Source organism: Elaeis guineensis, chromosome 5 (assembly GCF_000442705.2).
Source record: "Elaeis guineensis isolate ETL-2024a chromosome 5, EG11, whole genome shotgun sequence".
Taxonomy (NCBI): domain Eukaryota; kingdom Viridiplantae; phylum Streptophyta; class Magnoliopsida; order Arecales; family Arecaceae; genus Elaeis; species Elaeis guineensis.
In genome coordinates, this window is record NC_025997.2 from 126,527,431 (window position 1) to 126,548,946 (window position 21,516).

Genomic DNA, 21,516 nt, shown 5'->3' on the forward strand with positions numbered 1-21,516 from the left:
ATTAATTCTCCCTTGGCCAAGTTAATCAAATGAATTATTATCTGACAAATGGAATCATGCAACAAAATAACTTCTTTTCCAACAATTCAGAAAACTGTCCTTATGGCATTATGCTTTCCCACCACGACACCCGAGCTAATTATCTCTCAATAGTTTTGCTCTCTCTCTCTCTCGGCTATAAGATTCTCAGATCCTTCCATTTGCCAAACCTAATAAACGAAACCACCAAAAAGTATCCACACTCTTCTTCTTCCCTCCTACGCTCATTGCCCAACCTTCACTCGAGCCTACTTAAAAAAGCAAACCTACAATAAAGACGTTAAAGAATTATACGCCAGAGTTTGTGAAAGAATAGAAAATAAAAGGGCGGGTGGTGCACTGAGGAATAGAAAAAACCCCACGCAGCGACGCCTCGCCTTTCCATCCACTCCCCATCATCCCTCAACCAATCCTGGGGAAAAAATAAACTAAAAGCTAAAAGAATGGACGTCGAACCCTAGCCTCCTCCCTCTCCCTCTCTCTCTCTCTCTCTCTCTCTCTAGATCACTTCCGCCTCCTCCACCGCCGCCGCCGCCGCCGCCGCCGTCTCTCCGATGTGGCCGCGGTGGCGCAAGGGACCCACCGGCCCGCTCGCCTCCCCGACCCACTCCTCCTTCTCTTTCCCAACTCTCAAGGACGTCCACTCCCTCCTCCGAGACGATGAGGAGATCTCTGGCGCCGCCGGTAACTCCCCCCGGAGGCCCTCCGTCTTCCACCGCGTCCGGATCTCCGCCGCCGCCCTCCGCACGTGGCGCACCCTCTCGGACCCGAGCCCCGTGCCGACCGGCCAGGAGAAGCGTATCGTGCTCTACTACACCAGCCTCCGCGTGATCCGCAAGACGTTCGAGGACTGCCGCGCCGTGCGGTCGATCCTCCGTGGGTTCCGCGTGGCCGTCGACGAGCGGGATGTGGCCATGGACTCCGGATTCCTGGCGGAGCTGAAGGGGCTCCTGGGGCGGCAGCGGGGGCAGCGGTTGGGGCTCCCACAGGTGTTCATCGGGGGGCGGTACGTCGGCGGGGCGGAGGAGATCTGGCAGCTCCATGAGTCCGGCGAGCTCAAGAGGTTCGTGGAGGGGGTGGCGCCGGCGGCGCCGGCGGGCTGCGAGCGGTGCGGTGGGGTGGCGTTCGTGCTCTGCGGGAGCTGCGCCGGCAGCCACAAGCGCTACACCGACAAGAATGGGTTCCGGATCTGCACGGCCTGCAACGAGAACGGGCTCGTCCGGTGCCCCGATTGCTGCCCCTCGGCCCTCTGATCCAGATCGGAGGCCTCTGATTGCCGTTCCGATTTCCTTTTTCTTTCCCTTTTTTCTTTTTTTTCCTGGAGAGCAAGAGAGAGAGGAGGAAACAGGCCGTTGTAGTTCCAACGGTAATTACCATTAATACGTTAACTGTTGGGGTAATATTACTGGTTTTGGGTTTTTATTTGGGAAGTTTAATTATTATGGAGCACTCGTTTCCTCCTCCTCTTGTGTTTGTGTGAAGTGTTATGCATGGGAGATTTGGCAAATTTTTTTCCCTCTATTTTCTCCTTGTACAATGTAGACTCGGAGAGAGGAATAAGAAACTTTGGAATGGGCAAACACTTGAGGAAGATATTATATCAAGATTAATAGTGAACTAATGTTTTAATTATGTCTCTGCTTTCTTTTTCTTTTGTGATTTACCAAGGTTCTTCATGGTTCTGTATCATTTTGAGTATTTGGAGAATGGAAGCTATGATGTATTTACTGAGGCATTAAGTTTGCATAAATTCAGAGTTTATTTAATTTTCTGTTTGGTAATAATAATGGTCGAGCAAGTAAGGATGGATTTCAGAAGTTTATTGATGGAATGGTAAACTTGCACTACTTAACAGAGTTAGAAGTGGTCTCGGTTGAAATCCCTTGTTTGTAATTTCGCCTTTTGCGAAAGTCTTCTTCTGCTATGTCTTTGGCCAATGTTGCTAGTTTAAATCCTAGTCATTTGGTCGAAAGTTTTTAGCAAAAGACAGAATCTTCAAGATAGATCTTTGGCATGAAGCCCTAAATGTTTGTTGACAGAGATGAATGGTATTTCGCAATTGAAATGAAACTTTTTAAACTGTGTATACTCTCCTTTTAACTAATCAGACTTAGATGGAATCCATGTTATGTCTTTTTATGCAATAAACATAATATATGAAATGATTTCAACTGCTAGGCATCACATTGTTATTGAAGAACTCTAGGAAGGCTTCTCACTGATGGAAAAGAACAAGAAAAACAAAAGAAAAGGAAAGAGAGAATCTAGGTAGAAGAGAGATGATGGAGAGTGATCAAGACATAAATGTCTGACCACAAGAGGGCCATGCTAATCCTACAAAATTTGCAAATGTTGTAAGAACCCACAATTTTTCGTATCTCAAAATTTCTTATTCCAAGGTATAAATGAAAACAGATGTACTGTTAAGTGGGCTGCTTGATGTGCCATCAGGGCTGTTCGAGATTGCAAGCACTCATATAACCTTGCTTTACATAGACATCATCTAGTCCTTTGGATTTCCTTTTTTACAATTTTCTTCTCTGAGTAATTAAGTCTTGAGAATGTAAATTGGAGCTTGTCATGATTGTATGACTCCTTTGTTTAGCAGCAAAAAGTAGTTCTGGGTTCGATTCTTAAGTGGTATAACCTTAAAACTCCAACCTGAATAATAATAGCGCAGGTGGAGAGAAAGAGAGAGAGAGAGAGAGTGTGTGTGTAGTGTGTCCTTTACCATCTTCTTTTGAATGGAGGCGAACAGGTGAGATGTTCCAACTGCTTCGGTTGAGGAGCCTTAGCAAGCAGGCTCTACCACGAATGGTCCCGTTAACTTTGTACCACACTGAAGTCGATGGCTTCGTAACCTTTTTGTTCTTTCTCCGCATGCTCCTATGGTGATCCATTGGGAGAAAGTAATCCAGGACGACCCCGGCCCAGGGCGCCAGGTGAGGATCTAAGGGTAAATGATGGGCTGATTCACTGTCACGTGGGGGGACCTCTGCTCCATTATTTATCTTTTATTTTTGCAGACCCATATGGTGGGTGGAGCGGTTTTCATCATGAAACAGAGTGGAGCCACAGAGGCTCCTCACAAGCAGGTGGGTGGGTGGGTGGGTGGTTCCATTCCTGTTTGATATCTTGCTTTCTAAGCCTAATTAACAAGTGGGAATGCTGCTCACTTGGAAACTAGTCAAGCATTTTTGTGGAGATGTAATGTGGTGGAAGAAGAGGCTCTCATAAGGGGTTGTGCTTTTTCCAAGCATGTTTTCCCATTGCTTTTTCTCTCATTTTTCCCTTCTTATAGCACTGTATATATGTTTTTCTTTTTTTCATTCTCTTGATGAAAGTGATTAAGCTCAATCTAATCTTTAAAGAAAAGAATGTGGTGCATTGCAGTTCCGAGTTGATGTTTGCTTATGTGTTGATTTATTGCTTTTGCATGGCAATATTTGTTAGTTGCTGCTAAACTTTGTAAGTCAGTGGATGACCGAGTCTAAGGTTGGTGAGAAAATGAGCTGGATGTTCGTTACAAGACCGAGTAGGCAGCTTCTTCCCCTTGCAATCTGCAACCAAAAGTAAAATAGTCAAAAGCGGGAGGAAGTGAGAAAGACGACTTTTGTCTTTCCAAAAAAAGCTTATTTGAGAGTTTTCCTGCCCTCCTTTACATAGAGTGGGGAAAATATAGTTGTTATCCGAGATATTAGGGGTCTGACTAATGTTTAGACTGACCAGATTGGTGGGTAGCTATTCGACCTACCATGAGGATAATCTAGTTGTTATCCGAGATATTAGGGGTCTGACTAATGTTTAGACTGACCAGATTGGTGGGCAGTTACTGTGCCCATGATAGAAGATTTATCTTATGATTGCATAAATAAAGGAAATGATCTAGAAGGTTCTGTTAGGACCGTTACAAAAAATATCATCAACATTATATCCAAGCTTAAGGTCAGTATCAATACGAGAAAAACTGAGTACAGGATCCAAGAAGATAGATCAGTACATGGCCGAGGTTGTAAAATCTCTATATACCCATAACATCGTCGATCCTAGATGATTCAGGTTTGGTTTCTCGAAGGATACAAACTAGAGTAGTTTGATACAAATCAGAGTAGTTTGATGAACACCTGAATTAGTCTATCCAGATCCACTGGTAGATGGAGCAAGATGGGGGCTTATTTTATGGTTTTCATGCAACCTATTTAATTTGCTGTGAGTGGGAGTGCTACCTCAATGAGCAGTCTACACTATGTTTACACACACGAAATAGGAACAACGTACCTTAGAAACAAGGAGTACAGCTATATTCATAAAAGGAGTGTCAATTACTCAATCCCCTGGGCTCACATGGGTTCATCTAGGGTCAGTCACCGGTCACCGGTCACCGGTCATGGGCAATTCGTCTTCCGAGCAAGTTGATCCCGCCTTCCATTTGTCACGGCTTGAACTGGAATTTCCAGTGACCTTTGATTAATGTGAACCATCAAATGGCCTGATTGTTGTCCGCATAGGCTTGATGTTTTTGTGCCACATATGAATATAAGACTCACGAGCCATTTGGCATCAATTCCATTACTGGTCTCAACCTCCCCATTTCCTCAAGGGTTAAGCTTAGCCCTTAATATTATGGTTCAGTTTCTCATGTTTTAGCACTCAAGAAAAACCAACACTAAAATGAATTTGTGGACAATCTGCCAAAAAACTTTGAAGTTAGAAATGAAGCTCGTAGGTTATACTGCATTCTGGATTGCACAAGTTACATGTACTTCAAATGTAAGGGCACAAGGTTACGTGCCGATCCCTTTAGCATTCTAATGATCAAGATTCATCTTACTTGTAAGCTGACATATCAAAATAGAAGCGCCGTCTACTTAAACCTTATTCCATTCGGGCTCGAGTTTCAATGAATATTGCTCATGAGCTGGTCGATTTTGACTCGACTTAGCTACCATCCAGCTCCCGTAGCAAGATGCTTAGCTCAAAGACTCACAAATCTATTTGAATATATAAACATATATTACAAACAAAATTATATATATAAGTATTATTAGTAGGCTAAAGTTTGAATTCGAATTTAAATTTATCCATTGGGTCGAGTTCAAACTTATTCATTGAGATTTGATTGATTTTGAATCAAATTTCAGACTGAAATATTTTGAATTGAGCTGAGCTTGAGTCTCAATTCTTGTGTAAAGCTCTCTTCCAAGATGTGTCCATGAGATGCTGAATATAAAGAAAGAATGGAGAAATTTCTTAATGCATCTGCGATTGAAAGCCTAATGTATGCAATGACTCCAATAGTGACACGGCATTACCTTGACTCTAATTTCCCTTCAAAAGAATCACTCTTTTTTAGAAAGCATTCATATTTTTTGGATATCTCGGCCGTCGAAATGTAGAAGAGCAAGAGCCGGGGGGGATTGAGATCGGAGGGTGGAAAGGGTCCCGATACTCTAAACTCTATGCTCCTCCCACCCTAGGAAAACTTTGTTTCCACATGTGCAAACGGTAGAAGTTATCAGCATTCCGTATAAATGTGACGGGTCCAGCATCCGAGCTTCTAGCCTCGTTTCGCTTCACAGCCAGCATTCTTTACATGTGTGTCCGCCATTTGCGTGGACCTGAGCTGGCCAACCACCGGGACCGGGACCGGGACCCACCTTACACACTAAGGACAACAGTATATGTTGTTTGCTGTCCAATACGAGAAATCTTACCTACGGCCGACTACGTACGATTAAAGAAAAGAACGTGCCTTGGTCTTTATCAATGTCCGCATTGGACCTCTTAAATCTTTACTTTATTAATCTCTAATTCCATATTGAGCACAGTCTAAGCTAAAGCTCAGCTCCCACATGGCGTTTGCTTGTTCTCCATAACTCATGAGATAGAAGACTCGTACTAGCTAGTTTATGAATGGTAGGAATTCTGTAATCAAAAGCTATTGGAACTAGGATTGTTGTATGCTTAAGTTCTAAGCTGAATTTTGTTCTGAAATGTAATAGCAGCAATGATGAGTCAAAGGAATTGGAAAAAAAAAAAAAGAGAGGTAAAGATAGCTCAATGGCCACTTAACTTTTATAGTTCAATTCATAATGGAAATACGAAATAAATGTGATTAAAAGTGATCATTATTTAGTTATCAGCAAAGTCAAGATTAGAGATGATTGAATGTTTCTTTTTAGTCATCATCTTGTTTATTGACTAGCTTTAACTACTACCACATCTTTATTCTTTTGTAAATTGAAAAAGAAGAATTATATTAAATAGTTTGGTAGGTTTAGTTATGCCAATTCTTTGATATTTTTTGGTTTTTAAATTTCGTGTTCATTTTCCCACCAATCCTTATGCATCACTACAATTTAGATGAGAAATAATAAGCCATATTCTACTTAAAAAGCTGATGGCAAAATTTTGTAGAATAATGACTACTTCATGCCATGTCTATCTTTCACTAAAGTGATAACATGACTCAATGCTCAATCCAAGATGATATTTGGAAAGTATATATGAGTAATTATAATGACATCTATCCTTTATAGTTATTTTCTCCTTTGACTTAAAATCGCATTGTTATGTATAAAAAATATATGAATGAGTAATATGAGTATCATTATACATTCTTGCTAGTTAATAGGGCTGAGTAGATAATCAAAATATGAAGAAATCTATCGAATCTAATACAATACATATCGGTTTCGATCGGTTGAAAGATATAAATCGAATAAAATCGAATTAGAATTTATAAAAAATCAATTATTTATAGTCGGATATGATTCTTATACTTTCAATCCATAACAAATCGAACCTAACCGATATATATGAATGCTATTTTTTTTAAAAAAAAATTTAAAGATCCAATGTTTTAAAAAAATATTGTAAACATCATGCATCATTCTTCTTATACCTTTACTATCATAATATTTCAAAATTTGAGATGTGTCACTATCTCCATCACCCGTCTAAATGCCATATGCAAAATATATAAACAAAACTATTTTTTAATATAAATATAAAAATCAAAAATCAAATTAGGCCATATCCATCAAATACTACTTTTCAACCACATGTAGCTAAATAAAAATTAACATTACATAAGACCTTAGACATCCCTCTTATCAATCCATGTGGATGACAATTCTTTTACCTTGATGTTACAACTTTGACCTAGATGACAGGTTTTGATTAGTTTTTAATCAATCAAATCCATGTTCCTTCATCACTATCCTAAAAATACGACTTCAATAATAAAACACCACATATCCAAAGGTTTAACAATTTTATATAACGGCACGGAGGACCTGACCCTGTCACGTGCATGGCACGTCTCACATGCCCGTGGCCGTAGTCCGTGCATGCATCAAACCGTGTATTAAACTAGAAAAAACAATCCAAACGAGAAGAGGCGGTCAAGGTCTCGACAAACCCGATCCCGCACGGATTCGGGTTGAATCTTCTGTGCGAAAGAACGATTGACCTTCTTTCGCAATGTCGACCGTTGGATTATACTACACACAGCTCTCGAAGCGACAATTGCGAAATCTAACGGTGGATTCGAGCGAAGGAACAGAATCCTTCTTTCGCGCGAGAGATAGAACCCCGGTCCGTCACCACCCTCCCGGAAACTTACCCTGTGGGCCCCACCCTCTAGAACATCTAAAAACTAGAGAAAAGCCGGCATTGATGGAGACATCGAACACCTTTGGACATTCCCACAGAATTATTGAGACGTCCTTTGGAGCCACATCACGCATCACCTCCAAAGCCCAATTCCGCGTGCCAGCACAATGGCAACTTCATAATCACCTCCAGAGTCTCCCCTTTTGCCTATTTTTTCTTCCATTCCTCAGTTTTTATTTTTTTTATTTTTTTGTGGTTCTCTGAACCTTGAGAAGAGTCGGGGTTCTTCGAGAGGAGAGTTCAGAGAGGAAGGAAAAAAAACAGTTCTTGGAACCGAAAAATGGAGAGCTGGAGGCTTCGACTGGGATCCTTCTTGCTGTGGGTCTCTCTGTTGTATCAAAGATTGGAGCTTTGCGTTTCTATAAATGCTGAAGGTAGAATCTTTGATGCTTAAAGAGTTGTGAGGTTGGGTTGACGGAAAGGAATTTGATCGAGTTTTTTTTTTTTTTTTTTGACAATTTTTTTTGTGGTTGTTTCATATATGTAGGAAGGGCTCTTTTGAGATTTAAAAAGAGGGTGGAGGTCGATCCTTGCAGCGCTCTTTCGAATTGGAACGAAGGCGATGCTGATCCATGCTCTTGGTTCGGGGTCGTCTGCTCTGATGATGGAAGAGTCGTGGCTCTGTGAGTGATATTGCTGTGCCTTTTTGTTGCTCTTTCTAGAAGTTTTTTTTGCATTATTTTGTTCCGAATTCAGTAATTTAAGTCAAGAGTTTTTCGTTTGCTGGAGTAGATAATTAGATAGTCGAGCAGGCAATATCCACCTCTTTTCTCTCAATCAAATTGCGTTTCTTTTGATAACCCTCACCTTATTTTTTTTAGATGCAAGATATCTAGATTTTGGACTGCGTAGCTATACAATTGCTTGTGCCACCATGGAGGCCCATGATGATGATCCTTTCTCGGTTCTGAGGCTAGAAAAGCTTTAACAACAGCTACCAACGACTATTCAACTTCAACACCTGAAAATTTTCGGGGTGGGAGTAGTTGAATCGCTTGTATCGGGGAAGAAAAATTGGGGGAGTGGTTGAACCACAGTGATACATAAACAGTGCAACTATGCAAGTGCATGGGTCCAAAACCCATGAGCTAATCCATCGCCAAAACCCTCAGGCGAACCTCAGGATTGTTATAATTGGTGTTTTTCGTCTGTTTCACATGGTGGCTTATTGGCTATTTCTTAGCATGTAGCTTTAATGAAACCTTGAGCGTTCTCTCGGGTTACTATTGATCTGGTAAAGAACATAATTGGATGTCATGTTTTCCTGAGAGAGTGATGAGCCTGCAAAAACAAAAAAGAAGAAGAAGAAAAAACTAGTGTTGCCTGAATTGTATGAAGCCTTTGATCTAGTCAGATAAAAAACTGGGAACTTTTAAGCAATGTTCCACAAGGTAGCTCTCTCACTGGCTACTACTGTTCTGCTTCTTGAACTCTGGTTTGGAGTCTCTCTAACAACAACATATGTTAATCACAAACGGTTGTTCCAAAATCTTGATGATGAGTGTATTTGATAAATTTGTTCTAAAGCTATCTGAGACTTCAAGGGGGATATAACTAGACATAGTATTCTCTTCTCTGTTCTCCTGTTTTCTATTTATTTAGTCAAATTTTTGATAATTTCACTTTTGTCAGTAGTATATATGTGAGCAACATTTTGTTTTTGTTAGTTAGTTATACGTTGCAATGCTACTCTTATTCAGAACTTAGACCATGTGGATTGCACTAGTCTCTAGCTAGTAGATGCTTGATTGTTGTCTTCTTCTGAAGGAGATAATTAGATGTTATGCTAACTACTCCTGCCATAACCCATTTGCATGGATGATTGTCTTGTTTATCTTGGTAGGTATTATTTGCTTGTTGATGCCAACCTTGAATGGGTCTATCTTGCAGAAGTTTTGTTATTGAACTTGTCTGTAGGGAGGAAAAACAAATTGGTAAACCATGCACAAAAAATGAAGCATAATTTACAACCATCAACCATATAACAGGTGACCCTAGACCATGTGGAAGGAAAATGATGGCTTAGTGAAGTAATGACATTTGATAGTCAAACAAATATTTTATCACAGCCACTGTCGTCCCTAACATAAATATGATTAGTATATCCAAAAAAACAAAAAGGTGTAGAGTAGATTTCTTAAATATCCTTTCCCCAAACTCTAGATTGGAGGATTTCTAATCTTTGGCATAGCTCGATTATGATGAATGTGCTTTTTGCTAGAGGCAGGGTCCCATACTCCGACTCATGTATCTCACGCAGATAATATACCATGAAGGGATTAAAAGACCTAGGTTTAGCATATTTGAATAACTAGAGTTATTGAAAAATGATGAATACCAGGAAAAAAAATAAGCAATCAGTTATACACTTCCAGCATATGCATGAAAAAATGTGGAAATGAGAATCTTATGGATGACTCATGTGTTGCTAGGCCTCAAAACAAAATCGATAATAAAATCTATGAAAAAGCTCTCTTACTTAATTCCTAAAAGTATATTAATAAATTTCTATGGTCATTACTATGGTTTAAAGAGGAACATGTTAACTTACCTCTATATACATCTATTCGTGGATTCTGTGACATTTGTTGGGCTCCCTCAGGTCTACATTAGACTTCTCTTGCTAAATGCCTTTGGTTATGGATGGCTTATACCAGTGGCCCTCTATTCCCCAAGTTAATATGATTGTGCATCGGTGTTGGAGGCTATAAGAAAGCATGGCTACCACGTGTGTCTGATAACTCCCTCAACTAGAAGTGTTTGAGACGAGGTGGTTCAAAGAAGATGAGAAATTGTGGAGTTTGTTGATTATGCGGTCCACAGATGTTTTTTTGTGTTATCAATTCCATCTATAAGGCATTTTCTAGCCATAAATCTTGAGATCAATGGCGTGTCTGGTTTTTTCTACTTCTCTCTCTATACCTTCTGGATCCACATGGTTCCCTTGCATGGGGAAATATCGCATGGATATGGTAGACAAACATCCCTTCAACCCTTAGGGGGTTCATAGATTAATTATGTAATCTCTATATTAAGCTTCATTTACTTATTCTTTTTTCTTTTCTTCATTCATTAAGATATTATCGCATTCTGTTGTCAAAAATTTACTATCAGTAGTATTGCATATCATATTGTGGTTGCAGGTAGTGGCTTCATTTCTTGCTTTATGAAATGCATATAGTTTTATGTTCTGGATACGAGTATCCTGAGCTAATTGTTTGAAGTGATTTTTTAATTGACTCTCATGCATGGATATTTTTTCTATTCTTCCATTATCCATCTTGCTCTTGAACTGAGTATCTAAAAGCTATTTTAGCAATTTGTCCTCTCACCATAACGATAAACTTGATACAAAATCTTGTTATTGACTGTGTCAAGAATCCCAATGGTTCCTCATCCCCATGTTATCTTTCATATTTCCAATCTACTGCAAATAAAACTTATGAGCATAAATGTTTATATAGCTATCATTTTCTGAAATGTGTAATTTTCCTGTAGGAACCTGAAAGATCTTTGTCTTAAGGGGAAACTTGCACCTGAGCTTGGGAAGCTGATCCACATGAAGTCTCTGTAAGCATTTCTAAGCTAGTTACTTGATCATTTAGAGTTCATATTATTTGACCTTTTCTTGTGGTTTAGTAGAGTCTGTCCTTCAGGTTGTTTGTCTGCCATTAACATCCTTTACTTTCATTCTTTATTAGCTTTATTTTTGTTCTAAGCAAAATGTCACATCGAGTGTTTTGGTTGCACAAATTTGTCTTTAAATTAAGTTGCATTTATGCTGTTGTTTCTGATCCCCCTTATGAATCTGTACTTGTTTCTTAGCATGTGGCAAATGAGCAATTTCGGCACTCTGACATGGTCAATTTGTAATATAACCATTTTATGAAACATCCAAACCCTGCAGATGATTTCTTGTGTAGCCCAGAAAAATTAGTATGCAAGCAAAGTTTGACAGAATGTCCAAACTGAATTTCGAATGTTGACTTAAACTTTTAAGGGTTGGCTGTGGGTCATGTCCTTCATGACAATGCATAATCTTTTTGGTTTAGATAAACAAAATAGCAAATTTCGTTAAAATGGACCAATTTGCGAGTCAAGTGATGCACTTCTGCATAATATTTCTTAGCATGTCCCAAACTTTACTTTAAGCTGATAATAATTAAACAAATGTGAATTGGTTTTCAAGATTTTATAGCATTTCAGAATACCAGATCATTTTTACACACATTTTTATGAGCAGCTATATTTTCTTAGGTGTGATCATTGTAGCATTTCTTCTAGCAAAAATGTACATAAATTTTTAGCAAATTTAAAGAAGCCTAATGAGCTGGATTTGTTTAAGAAGCTGCTGGTTTTGATATGTCATTAGTTAATTACCTATGTCTGATAAACTACTTATAAGATTTGCCAGCATCGAACCTCTAAAGCTTAGTCGAGGCCAAGTAGGTACAGTGATGGGGATCCACATCCAGTTCTGTTGCTTGGTCATATGTAGCACATGCTTAAAACATGCCCAGCAAGGAGGGACCTGCATAAAGTAGGTTCAGCACTAAAAGGGTATACATTGATCAGATGCATAGTGAGATGTTTTTGTTATTCAATTGTTATAGGCTGGCAAGGCAAGAAGTTAAAGTTGTTAATTCAGTCGAAGATCTGAAAATAGTAGGAGATATATGAATGATTATAAAAAAAATAGAAGTTCCTGAAATAGTGTTCTGCAATGGAGTTTTTGGTTGTGGTTGGAAAAGAATGTTAAAGACGAATCATAAAGTAACACCAGAATTGCTGCGACTAGGGTAGTTTGATATGGTCGTTATTATTATTACTAAGGCTTGATTATATGCAAGTGTATCTTCTTCGTCCTTTTGGCTGCTTCTGTTCATCTGCATTATAGAATTTGCAAAAAATGAGATGGAATATTACTGTGGTTTCCTCATGAAGGTCACAACTTTTATTCACTTCAAATTACTTCTTATTATTCATAATAGAAGTCTTTAAATACCAGAGCGACATGGACATGCAGGCCATGATTTGTTTTCATTTATGAAAATATAAAGCATTATTTGACCAATTATGGAAACCAATTATGTGTGCCGTACACTGCATATTTTTGACTTTCTTTGTGGGCCATGTCATGCATTAAGTGGAGGCCACAGAACAGCAGGGATGTGAGCTGCATATGGTGTGGGTAGGTCTACAGCAATACGTATGTCTAGCATCCCATATTATTTAAATTGATTTTCAATAGTCTTTTAGCCAGTTATCTTATGAGGTCATTTCCCATGTATATTTCATATGTAGCTGTCATGTGTAATTCTTGTTATAATTTATGATTCCAGATAATGATGTTTATGTTCTTACTTCTTCTGGTTTTGTTCTAACTTAACCACCCCCTTCATGCAGCAATTTATACAATAATTCCTTTTATGGAGTCATCCCTAGCGAGATTGGAGAATTACAGAAGCTGGAGGTATTGGACTTGGGGCACAATTATATTGATGAACCACTTCCACCTGAGCTTGGAACCATATCATCGTTAGAGATCCTGTGAGTGGAAACAATGGTGCAAGTTGATTTTCTACTGAAGTTTCTGTGTTCCCAGCAATGATATGATTGCCAATTTTTATGCTCAACTTTGCAGTGTACTCAGAAACGACAAATTTGTTGGTGACACATCACCTGAAATACATGAGCTGAACGTTATCTCTGAGATTCAGGTTGATGAACAACAGTTATCATCAAGCCGGAAACAAGTTACAAGGTAAGGTTATTTTGCCGCTTTATCAATTGGATATATCTGCACTAAAATCTGAGTTTGTAAGAACTTGCAGCTTTTATAGGTTAGGATTAGGGATTATACACACACATATATACCTGGGACAATTACACCTTTATAACTATATATACAACAACTAGCCATTCAAATTGAACTTTAGGAAAAATGAAAAACACATTTTTTTGACAGCAAAGACATGATCTGTTAGGGATTAATCAGCTATTCATATAATGATAAGGTAAGTGGTTGTACCCTCTTTGATGTAGTATGTGACCAGTGCACGTAGCATTCGTATCATGGCTTGTGAAGCTGCAGTATCATCATTAGTTAACAATTTTGGTGAGGTCAATGGATCATTGGGGCAAAGCATGATTAGAAGAGAAAGGACAAACTTGTCTTGCACTGTAAGGGTATGTTATAAATTGAACTGGTGCCATGAGCATTTTATCATATTAAAATTGTATACACAATTCAACCATGTCAATTCTATGTGAATACTTTAGCCACACAGAGAGGTTGGTTTTGTGGGGGGGGGGGGGGGGGGGGGAGGAGAGAGAAAGACTCCAGAATATAAAACAAATTAAGTTGCATCATGTTGTGAGAACAATCTAATATGTGGCAGCATGTCCTCTAGTGATAGTCCCTGATAGAGGGTGGGTGTGGCCAATGTGGTTGGAACTTATGCATGTCAATGAATGTGGATGGTACTAAATACTCGGATTTATGATTTGTGTCTGCTTGTTTTTCCTTTAACACTGATTATGTATCTACTAGTGGTCAACCTTTCTTTTTGACATGCAACCACATAACTCTCTCTTTGGTAGATATGCATTGGCATCAACACAAAGTACAATTTTTTTGGCATACTGTCTTTGACTGAAATGCAACTTTGTAAGATGATGATAAGCAGTGATAAAAAGTTTATAATGGTGAACTGGGGCTTGCCCTGGTGGACTCTCTGTTTAGCAACTAGACATTCTGGGCTGGATTCTTGGTTGGTACATCCCCAAAAATCTGGACCTAAGTAATTATTGTCAGCGGATGTACTTCCCTCCCTCCTTCCCTCTCTCTCTCTCTCTCTCAAACAAAAAAAGGGCTTTCCTTGCTTGCTTTTTAAATTTGATTCAATCTCTAATAGGAATGTTGAAAATGCAACTATGCGGAGGCTTCTGCGAGCACATGAGCAACCACCAAATAAATCTCCTTCCCATGCTCCAGAGTCCTCTCCTACCCAGCCTTTGGCCTTGAAATTAGCAATTGGGGGAGCATCTCTTCTGCTGGTTTTATCTGCCGTATACTTGCTTTGTTACCGAGCCAACAAGGTTGTCACTGTCATGCCTTGGAGAACAGGTTTAAGTGGGCAGTTGCAGAAAGCATTTGTGACAGGTTGCTTTTCCTTCCGAAGGATTTTAAAACTTCTTGTAAATTTGTTTCAACATTCATGATTTTGAGTACACATGCAGGTGTACCTTCGCTCAGACGCCCGGAACTTGAAATAGCTTGTGAAGGTTTCAGCAATATCGTTGGTTCTTTGTCAGATTTCACATTGTACAAGGGAACACTGTCCAGTGGGATTGAAATAGCTGTGACATCTACAATGGTTACATTGGCCAAGGATTGGTTAGAACAATATGAAGCTCACTTCAGAAAGAAGGTAATTTAACAATCTATTATTTTTCCCTGCAGATATTTTCATTACTTGTATGGAAAGATTAAGTATCAAGTTTTGGCTTTGTTTTCAGATATCATTGCTATCCAAAATAAACCATAAGAATTTCATGAACCTTCTTGGCTATTGTGAGGAAGAAGAGCCTTTCACCAGGATGTTGGTGTTTGAATATGCACCAAATGGAACGCTTTTTGAGCATTTGCACAGTGAGTATCTCACGTGAATATCCTCTCTATTTTGTTGTTTGGGCAACGCATTGCATGCTTTCTACACAGGTCAGTGACTGTCATTATGTTGGACAGGCCTGGAGGGTCAAGACAATGGCTTTAGCAAGCCTTCTGCAGTGATATATTGCAAGTATAACATCAGAAAAGGAAAAAAAAAAAAAATCAATAGTTAAAACAGGAACATATTTTTATATTAGGGACATTGCATTCCTAGAGTGGTTCATATGTCTTAATGCCAGGTGGGTCTTCTGTAATGCCATAAGACATTCTGAGAGTTAAACAGTACCTCTTATACATTGTGCCTGCCCGTCTTAAGTGACATGTCCAAATAGCAAGTTTCATAGCAAGTTTGTGAAATGGTTCGAACAAGTGAAGCAATGAGAAACTCAAAATGCTACAAATTTTGTCTGTGAGATACTGAAACAAAATTTCCAGGTCTTATGAATGGTAACTATTTGAGAGACTGGGACCATCAGCAGCTGTCTTGTTAAAATTTTAAGATTACCAAGAATTTCAAATTACAGTCTGGCAAATAGCCCTTTAAATGTACATGTTCAAAGAATGTGTGAAAAAAGTTATTAATCTAACCTGCAAACGCCCGAAAGTTTTTCCTTGGAGAGAAAAAAAAAATGAATATCCATAACCCAAAGCATAATGCTTCTCTGTAATTCAGTTTCTCTAATAATTTTACCTGATCGCTTGAATTTTAGATTCTGATTTGTGTCAAATTTTGGGTGGTGTTTGCAGTTAAAGAAGCCGAGCAACTGGATTGGGCTGCACGTCTGAGGGTAGCCATGGGAATAGTGTACTGTTTAGAGCACATGCACCAGCTTAACCCTCCTGTAGTTCTTAGAAATTTGAACTCATCATCTATATATCTTACTGAAGATTATGCGGCCAAGATTTCGGATCTTGGGTTTTCTGATCTGGAAAAAGAACATGAGTCGGCTTCTGATGGCTCAGATCAAGAGAGCATTGTATATAAGTTTGGGATAATACTGCTGGAAATAATTTCTGGGAGGCTTCAATTCTCCCAGGATGATGGCTTGCTTGTGCTCTGGGCTTCAGGTTATCTTACTGGGAAAAGACCCCTCAAGGACATGGTTGATCCAACCCTTGGATCAGTCCGAGAGGAAGATCTCAGTGCACTGTGTGAGGTGATACGGTCCTGCATAAATCCAGAGCCAAAGGAGAGACCAACAATGGCAGAGGTTGCCAGCCAAATGAGACTAATTACAGCAATGCCGCCAGTTGAAGCAACTCCAAAATTGTCCCCATTGTGGTGGGCTGAGCTTGAGATTTTACATTCATAGGCTAGCTTGAGAAGAAGTAGATAATAGTTAATGAGAATTTCCTTTTTATTTTTCTTATTATATCATCTTAAATTTTTAAACCTCGGTATCAGCTGTTTGTATATAATCCTTAGATTCAAGGTTTGCCGTCTTGATATCGGATTCTGTATCGATACAATTCCATTACAGAGTCGATATGCGGTATCATACAAGATGGTGCTGCATTCTGAATGTTGGAATGATACGAAAACTACATATCTGTTCGGTATCAATATGGTATATCCGGTATAATATGCTTTAAATTGAAACCTTGTTTGGATTTGGTTAAAAATGTGCAGTCAGCTTTGGTTTGTTCTACTTTGTAACATATACAGAAAGTGGAGGGTAGTGAATGATGTGGAATGTCAAGAAAGGGCCTGTTCTATGAAGAAATTATAGAAACATATGAAGCATTGGTGTGTCATTCGCTCATCCCCATTCATTTCATACTGGAGCTTTTGATCAGCTTTACCTTTGTCACCTAACTCCTTATTTGTGATTATTTTAGTTGAGCGTGAACATAAATCATCACCAAGTGTGCACAATGATAGAATAGGTAGTGACATCAACTCAACCAAGATAAACATAAATTAGCTGGGTCTCTGCGTCATCAAACCATTCTCTACTATGTTCAAGGTTTGTGGGAGGCGTTCTTCCACAACAAAAATGATCAGAATTTTGTATATAATTCTTATTCATACATTAGCGAACCAGGTTCCTTGCATGATTGTTTCAAAGATTAGAACCTGTTACCTCTTCTTCTATGTATCCCTTGTTACGTCTATGCTATATTAAAAAATGAATAAGTTGGGTCCATGGATCTGTCAAACTTTTTAATTCAAGTTTTGATATCAATACCTCTGACAATCTGAAGATAAGCATTGTGGGAAAACCATGCCGCCGTGTGAGAGATTTCATGCCTCAAAGCTATATATATATATATATATAAAGCAACACTTACAACTATAGTACCAAGAAATTTGTCTCCCCTTTTCTTTTCTTTTTTTTTTTTTAATGCGAACCGGAGGAAGTGAGACTCTTCCCCCATGCTTTATAATTAAAATATAAAAAGGCTGTTACATAATAAGTTCCAAGAAGTAAAAAGGTTGAATGAGAAAAGTGGGGAAGGATGTGGAAGATAGGGAAGGAGAGAAGTTCCACCTCTGGGGAAGACAAGCCCTTATTCGTATTCACGTCAGGAGAGGTGGTAGTAGTGCATGGATATGGATGCATGCAGGCGTGAAACTAGAACTCTAGTGTTCCAGTGAGGCGCAGATGAAATTATGCATGGGGCAACAGCACTTCCGAGGGATATCGGAGATGGCGTTGGGGGTGAAGATGAAGCAGAAGGCATTAGCCGGACTCTTCGTCCACCTCGCATGGCCCTACGAATTAGTAACACATCTCGACTGCCACCAAGTATGCAAATTACCACAACGTTATTAATAAAAAAACAAAGTAAAAATCTTAGATCAGATGCAAAAATGCTTCTCTTTTTGCTAGTTAATTAGATGCCAAAATGCCTTTTTAAGCCAGTGGTTGAGATGTATACATTCGTCGTCGGACCGAGCGAGCACGGCGAGAGCGAGGAGAAGAATGCCGACGGTCACAAGGGATTGCTTAGAGGCCATCTTTGGAAGTTGGCTTGGAGAATTATGGAGTAGGACTGCCTCTTGGAATTGCTTGGTACTTGCTGAAACTAGGGAGGCTCTCCTTATATAGAGGCACTTTTTTTTTTTTTTTTTGAGGTAATATAGAGGCTTTTTGGTAAAATAATTTATATAAAGACTCTGGGAGCGCTGTCCTTTCCTTGTCTGCATTAATGAGATTTGTTTGGTGAGATTGTTTTAGATCGTGTCTGCGTCACATGGATCCATTTGGATTGGGTTTGTCGGATCCATTTGGGTTGGGTTTCTTTCAGAAAAGCTGGTTTCGATAGGCGTAGACCTATTAATTATTTTGGACAAATCGCTCCGATCTGTAAACAACCCAAATTTCCTTTTCCTATCCACACGTATCCATTTTGGATTGGTTTTTTTTTTTTCGAAAACGTGGATTTTGAGATAAATGAACTTTGATAACTCGATCCAATCTGAAAACAACCTGCATCTCTCCCTTTTTTTAGGTACACATATCCATTTTTGGATTGATTTCTGCCGGAAAAGCTGATTTCGAGACACGTGGATTTATTGATAGATTTGGACAAGTTGCTCCAATCTGAAAACAACCTGGATTTCCCTTATATTATCCGCCCATATCCATTTTGGATTGGATTTCTTCCAGAAACGTTGATTTTGACACAAATAAACTCATTAATAAACTTAGACAGCCAGCTCCAACCTGACAACAATTGCTCATGCCCATTTTGGATTGGATTTCTACAGGAGACAAATGGACTTACTAATAAAAAAACTCGACCCAATCTGAAGACAACACAAAATTTACTTTTTCTTTATCCTTTTCCCTTTTTTTTTCTCTCTCCAGAACATGCCGGGAGGAACTCATCCATTATTATATTAAGACATTAAGAGGAGGAAGAATGAAAAAGGCTCCCATTAGTTTATAGGGCTTAAATATTGGCTTGAAGAATTATGTTTCAACCACCCTACTGTTCCAGCTAACTTGGAGAAGGGTCGAGATAATGTTGAAGAGGACCCATCGGGCGCGTGCTCCTACAAGCTGGTACAATTTCGCTTTCTCAGCCATCTCCATTGGCCCACTCTGCCAGCCATCTCAATGCTAATGGGGTGGTCATTGCTCCACCAAATCCTTCCTCCAGTCCACTATCATGCCCTGCAATTCTTGCCATCCTTGAAAACCCAAAAAAAATTTGATCAGGTTGTGTATCACACAACTCATCATCCTCTATCCACTATGCCCTCTAACTATGAACCGACATGTTTTAGTTCTACTTAAAAAATTGTTTTACCAATGCCACCACACATGCCTGTTGGAGAGTAGCTATACTCGCTGAATACAATGCTTTAACTGTAGCACTTGATACCATCTTTTTAATCCATGCTCTATGGTACGTTTGGTTCGCGATCAAACTCAAAATTTGAATTGGAATGGGTTAGAATGGGAATTAAAATGATCACATCCTCTAATGCATTCAGTTGGTGATCAGAATTGAAAAACCAAAAAACTAATAGAGATTAAACTTTAGGAGGATTGAAGCATTCCTCTTCCTCCCAATCAGAATTAGAATGAAAATCCTCATAACTAAACTACTGAAATGTAAATTACTCATTTCTATTCTAGAGTCCAATTTTTTTCAACCAAACATACCTCCTGTGTATTACACGTAGGTGTTTCCAATCAATTAAAATCTGATGGATGTGTGGACCGTTATAAAGCTTGCCTTGTAGCAAAAGGATAAAATCAAGTTCTACAAAAAAAAAAAAAAGGGATAAAAACGGGAGGAAGGGGCACAAAATTTGGATGCCTTCAACCCTTCCCAAAAGACCAATGCTGTTCGCATTGTCCCCACCTTAGACATCTTTAATGGCTAGCTCATTCGACAATTACATATCAGCAATGCATTTCTCGCATAGGCTTTTTCATGATGATGTGCATATAGCTCAGCCACCAGGCTTCTAGACCTAAAAGCAGCTACATCATGTTATCAAACTTCACAAAATCTTGTTTGGATCCAAACCGGCTCTTGGGGCCTGGTTCCAAAGGCAAAGCATAGGCTTCTCTGATTGGATTTTGCCGGGTTAAATTTGGACACCTCAAGTCTTTGTCCGTCGTACACCCAATGATATCTTAGTTTTCCATGCTAGAGTGGAAAGCATGCGACTATAATAGTATTCGGGTGGAGGTGCATATTTTCTGCTGGTTTCATCTGCCCTGTGTTGGTTTATTAATAAAATATTTAATTTAAAATTTTAAGATTTTAAAATTCTATATTAGATATTTATCTAAACATAAATCTATTTCAATATAAAATGTTATCTTAGGCTCCCAAATAACTTGATTTTCTAAATAGATAAGATTTAATTTTTATATTTATTTGTTTATCCTCTCTTAAAAATTTATGAAAATTTTATAGGTACATCTCTAATTGTTTCTGACACGTAGAGCTGTTCACGGGTCAAACTTTGGGTCTAAACTCTATTTATTTTTAAATAAACTTGGGATCGGATCTATGTAAAATTTGACATTCTCGGACCCAAACTCAACCCATTATCAAATCTCATATAGTATCTTAAAATATTAATAAAAATATATACAGACATTTTTTCTTTTTACAAGATATCCTGAATAAATACATCACAAATAGACTCTTTGAAAGACTTTCATAAATGAAGAGACATAAAAAGATGCATCCGAATAACAATTTTAAGAGATATAACTCTTGACGAACAAACAAATTATATGAAGAAATGAATAATACCTAAGCATCCAATCATACCACCCTTTTGCATTTCTAAATGGAAATGGGACTGTATTTGCTAATTTTTATTGCATTTGGATTCAGCTGGTTTGAGTTCAACGCTGATTCTCTTTCATATGAGTACATTTTAAGGAGAGTACAAAACAGTCCATTGTATCTTAGGAGTTAGGAGTTGACCATCATTAACTATTTTTATCTAGGCATAGCAAATTTTACTTTAAAAAAAGTGCCTTCTATAGTATATTTCAAAGTGGATAACGTCAAAATTTAATTTATTTATTCAATTTGTATGTAGAAAATCATTAATTAAATATTAAAGATAAAATTTTAGAAATTCTATAAAAGAGATTTATAATATTATAAAAGAAAGATTCGAACACTACTTACTTGCTTTA

At 38.6% G+C, this 21,516-nt stretch overlaps 2 protein-coding genes across 2 annotated transcripts; both read left to right on the forward strand.

Moving 5' to 3' along the window:
• The first annotated feature begins 347 nt into the window (after window positions 1-347).
• LOC105045869 (uncharacterized protein At5g39865) lies at window positions 348-1,500 on the forward strand. The gene has a single exon (XM_010924297.4). It carries the CDS (start codon window positions 594-596, stop codon window positions 1,290-1,292), a length of 699 nt encoding a protein of 232 aa, XP_010922599.1. The 5' UTR covers window positions 348-593; the 3' UTR covers window positions 1,293-1,500.
• A 6,325-nt stretch (window positions 1,501-7,825) lies between these two features.
• Window positions 7,826-16,985, forward strand: LOC105045868 (protein MALE DISCOVERER 2). Its single transcript, XM_010924296.4, has 9 exons — window positions 7,826-8,090; window positions 8,204-8,339; window positions 11,215-11,286; window positions 13,123-13,266; window positions 13,361-13,480; window positions 14,634-14,881; window positions 14,959-15,149; window positions 15,238-15,370; window positions 16,139-16,985. Exons 1-9 carry the CDS (start codon window positions 7,997-7,999, stop codon window positions 16,702-16,704), a joined length of 1,704 nt encoding a protein of 567 aa, XP_010922598.1. The 5' UTR covers window positions 7,826-7,996; the 3' UTR covers window positions 16,705-16,985.
• The last annotated feature ends 4,531 nt before the right edge of the window (window positions 16,986-21,516 follow it).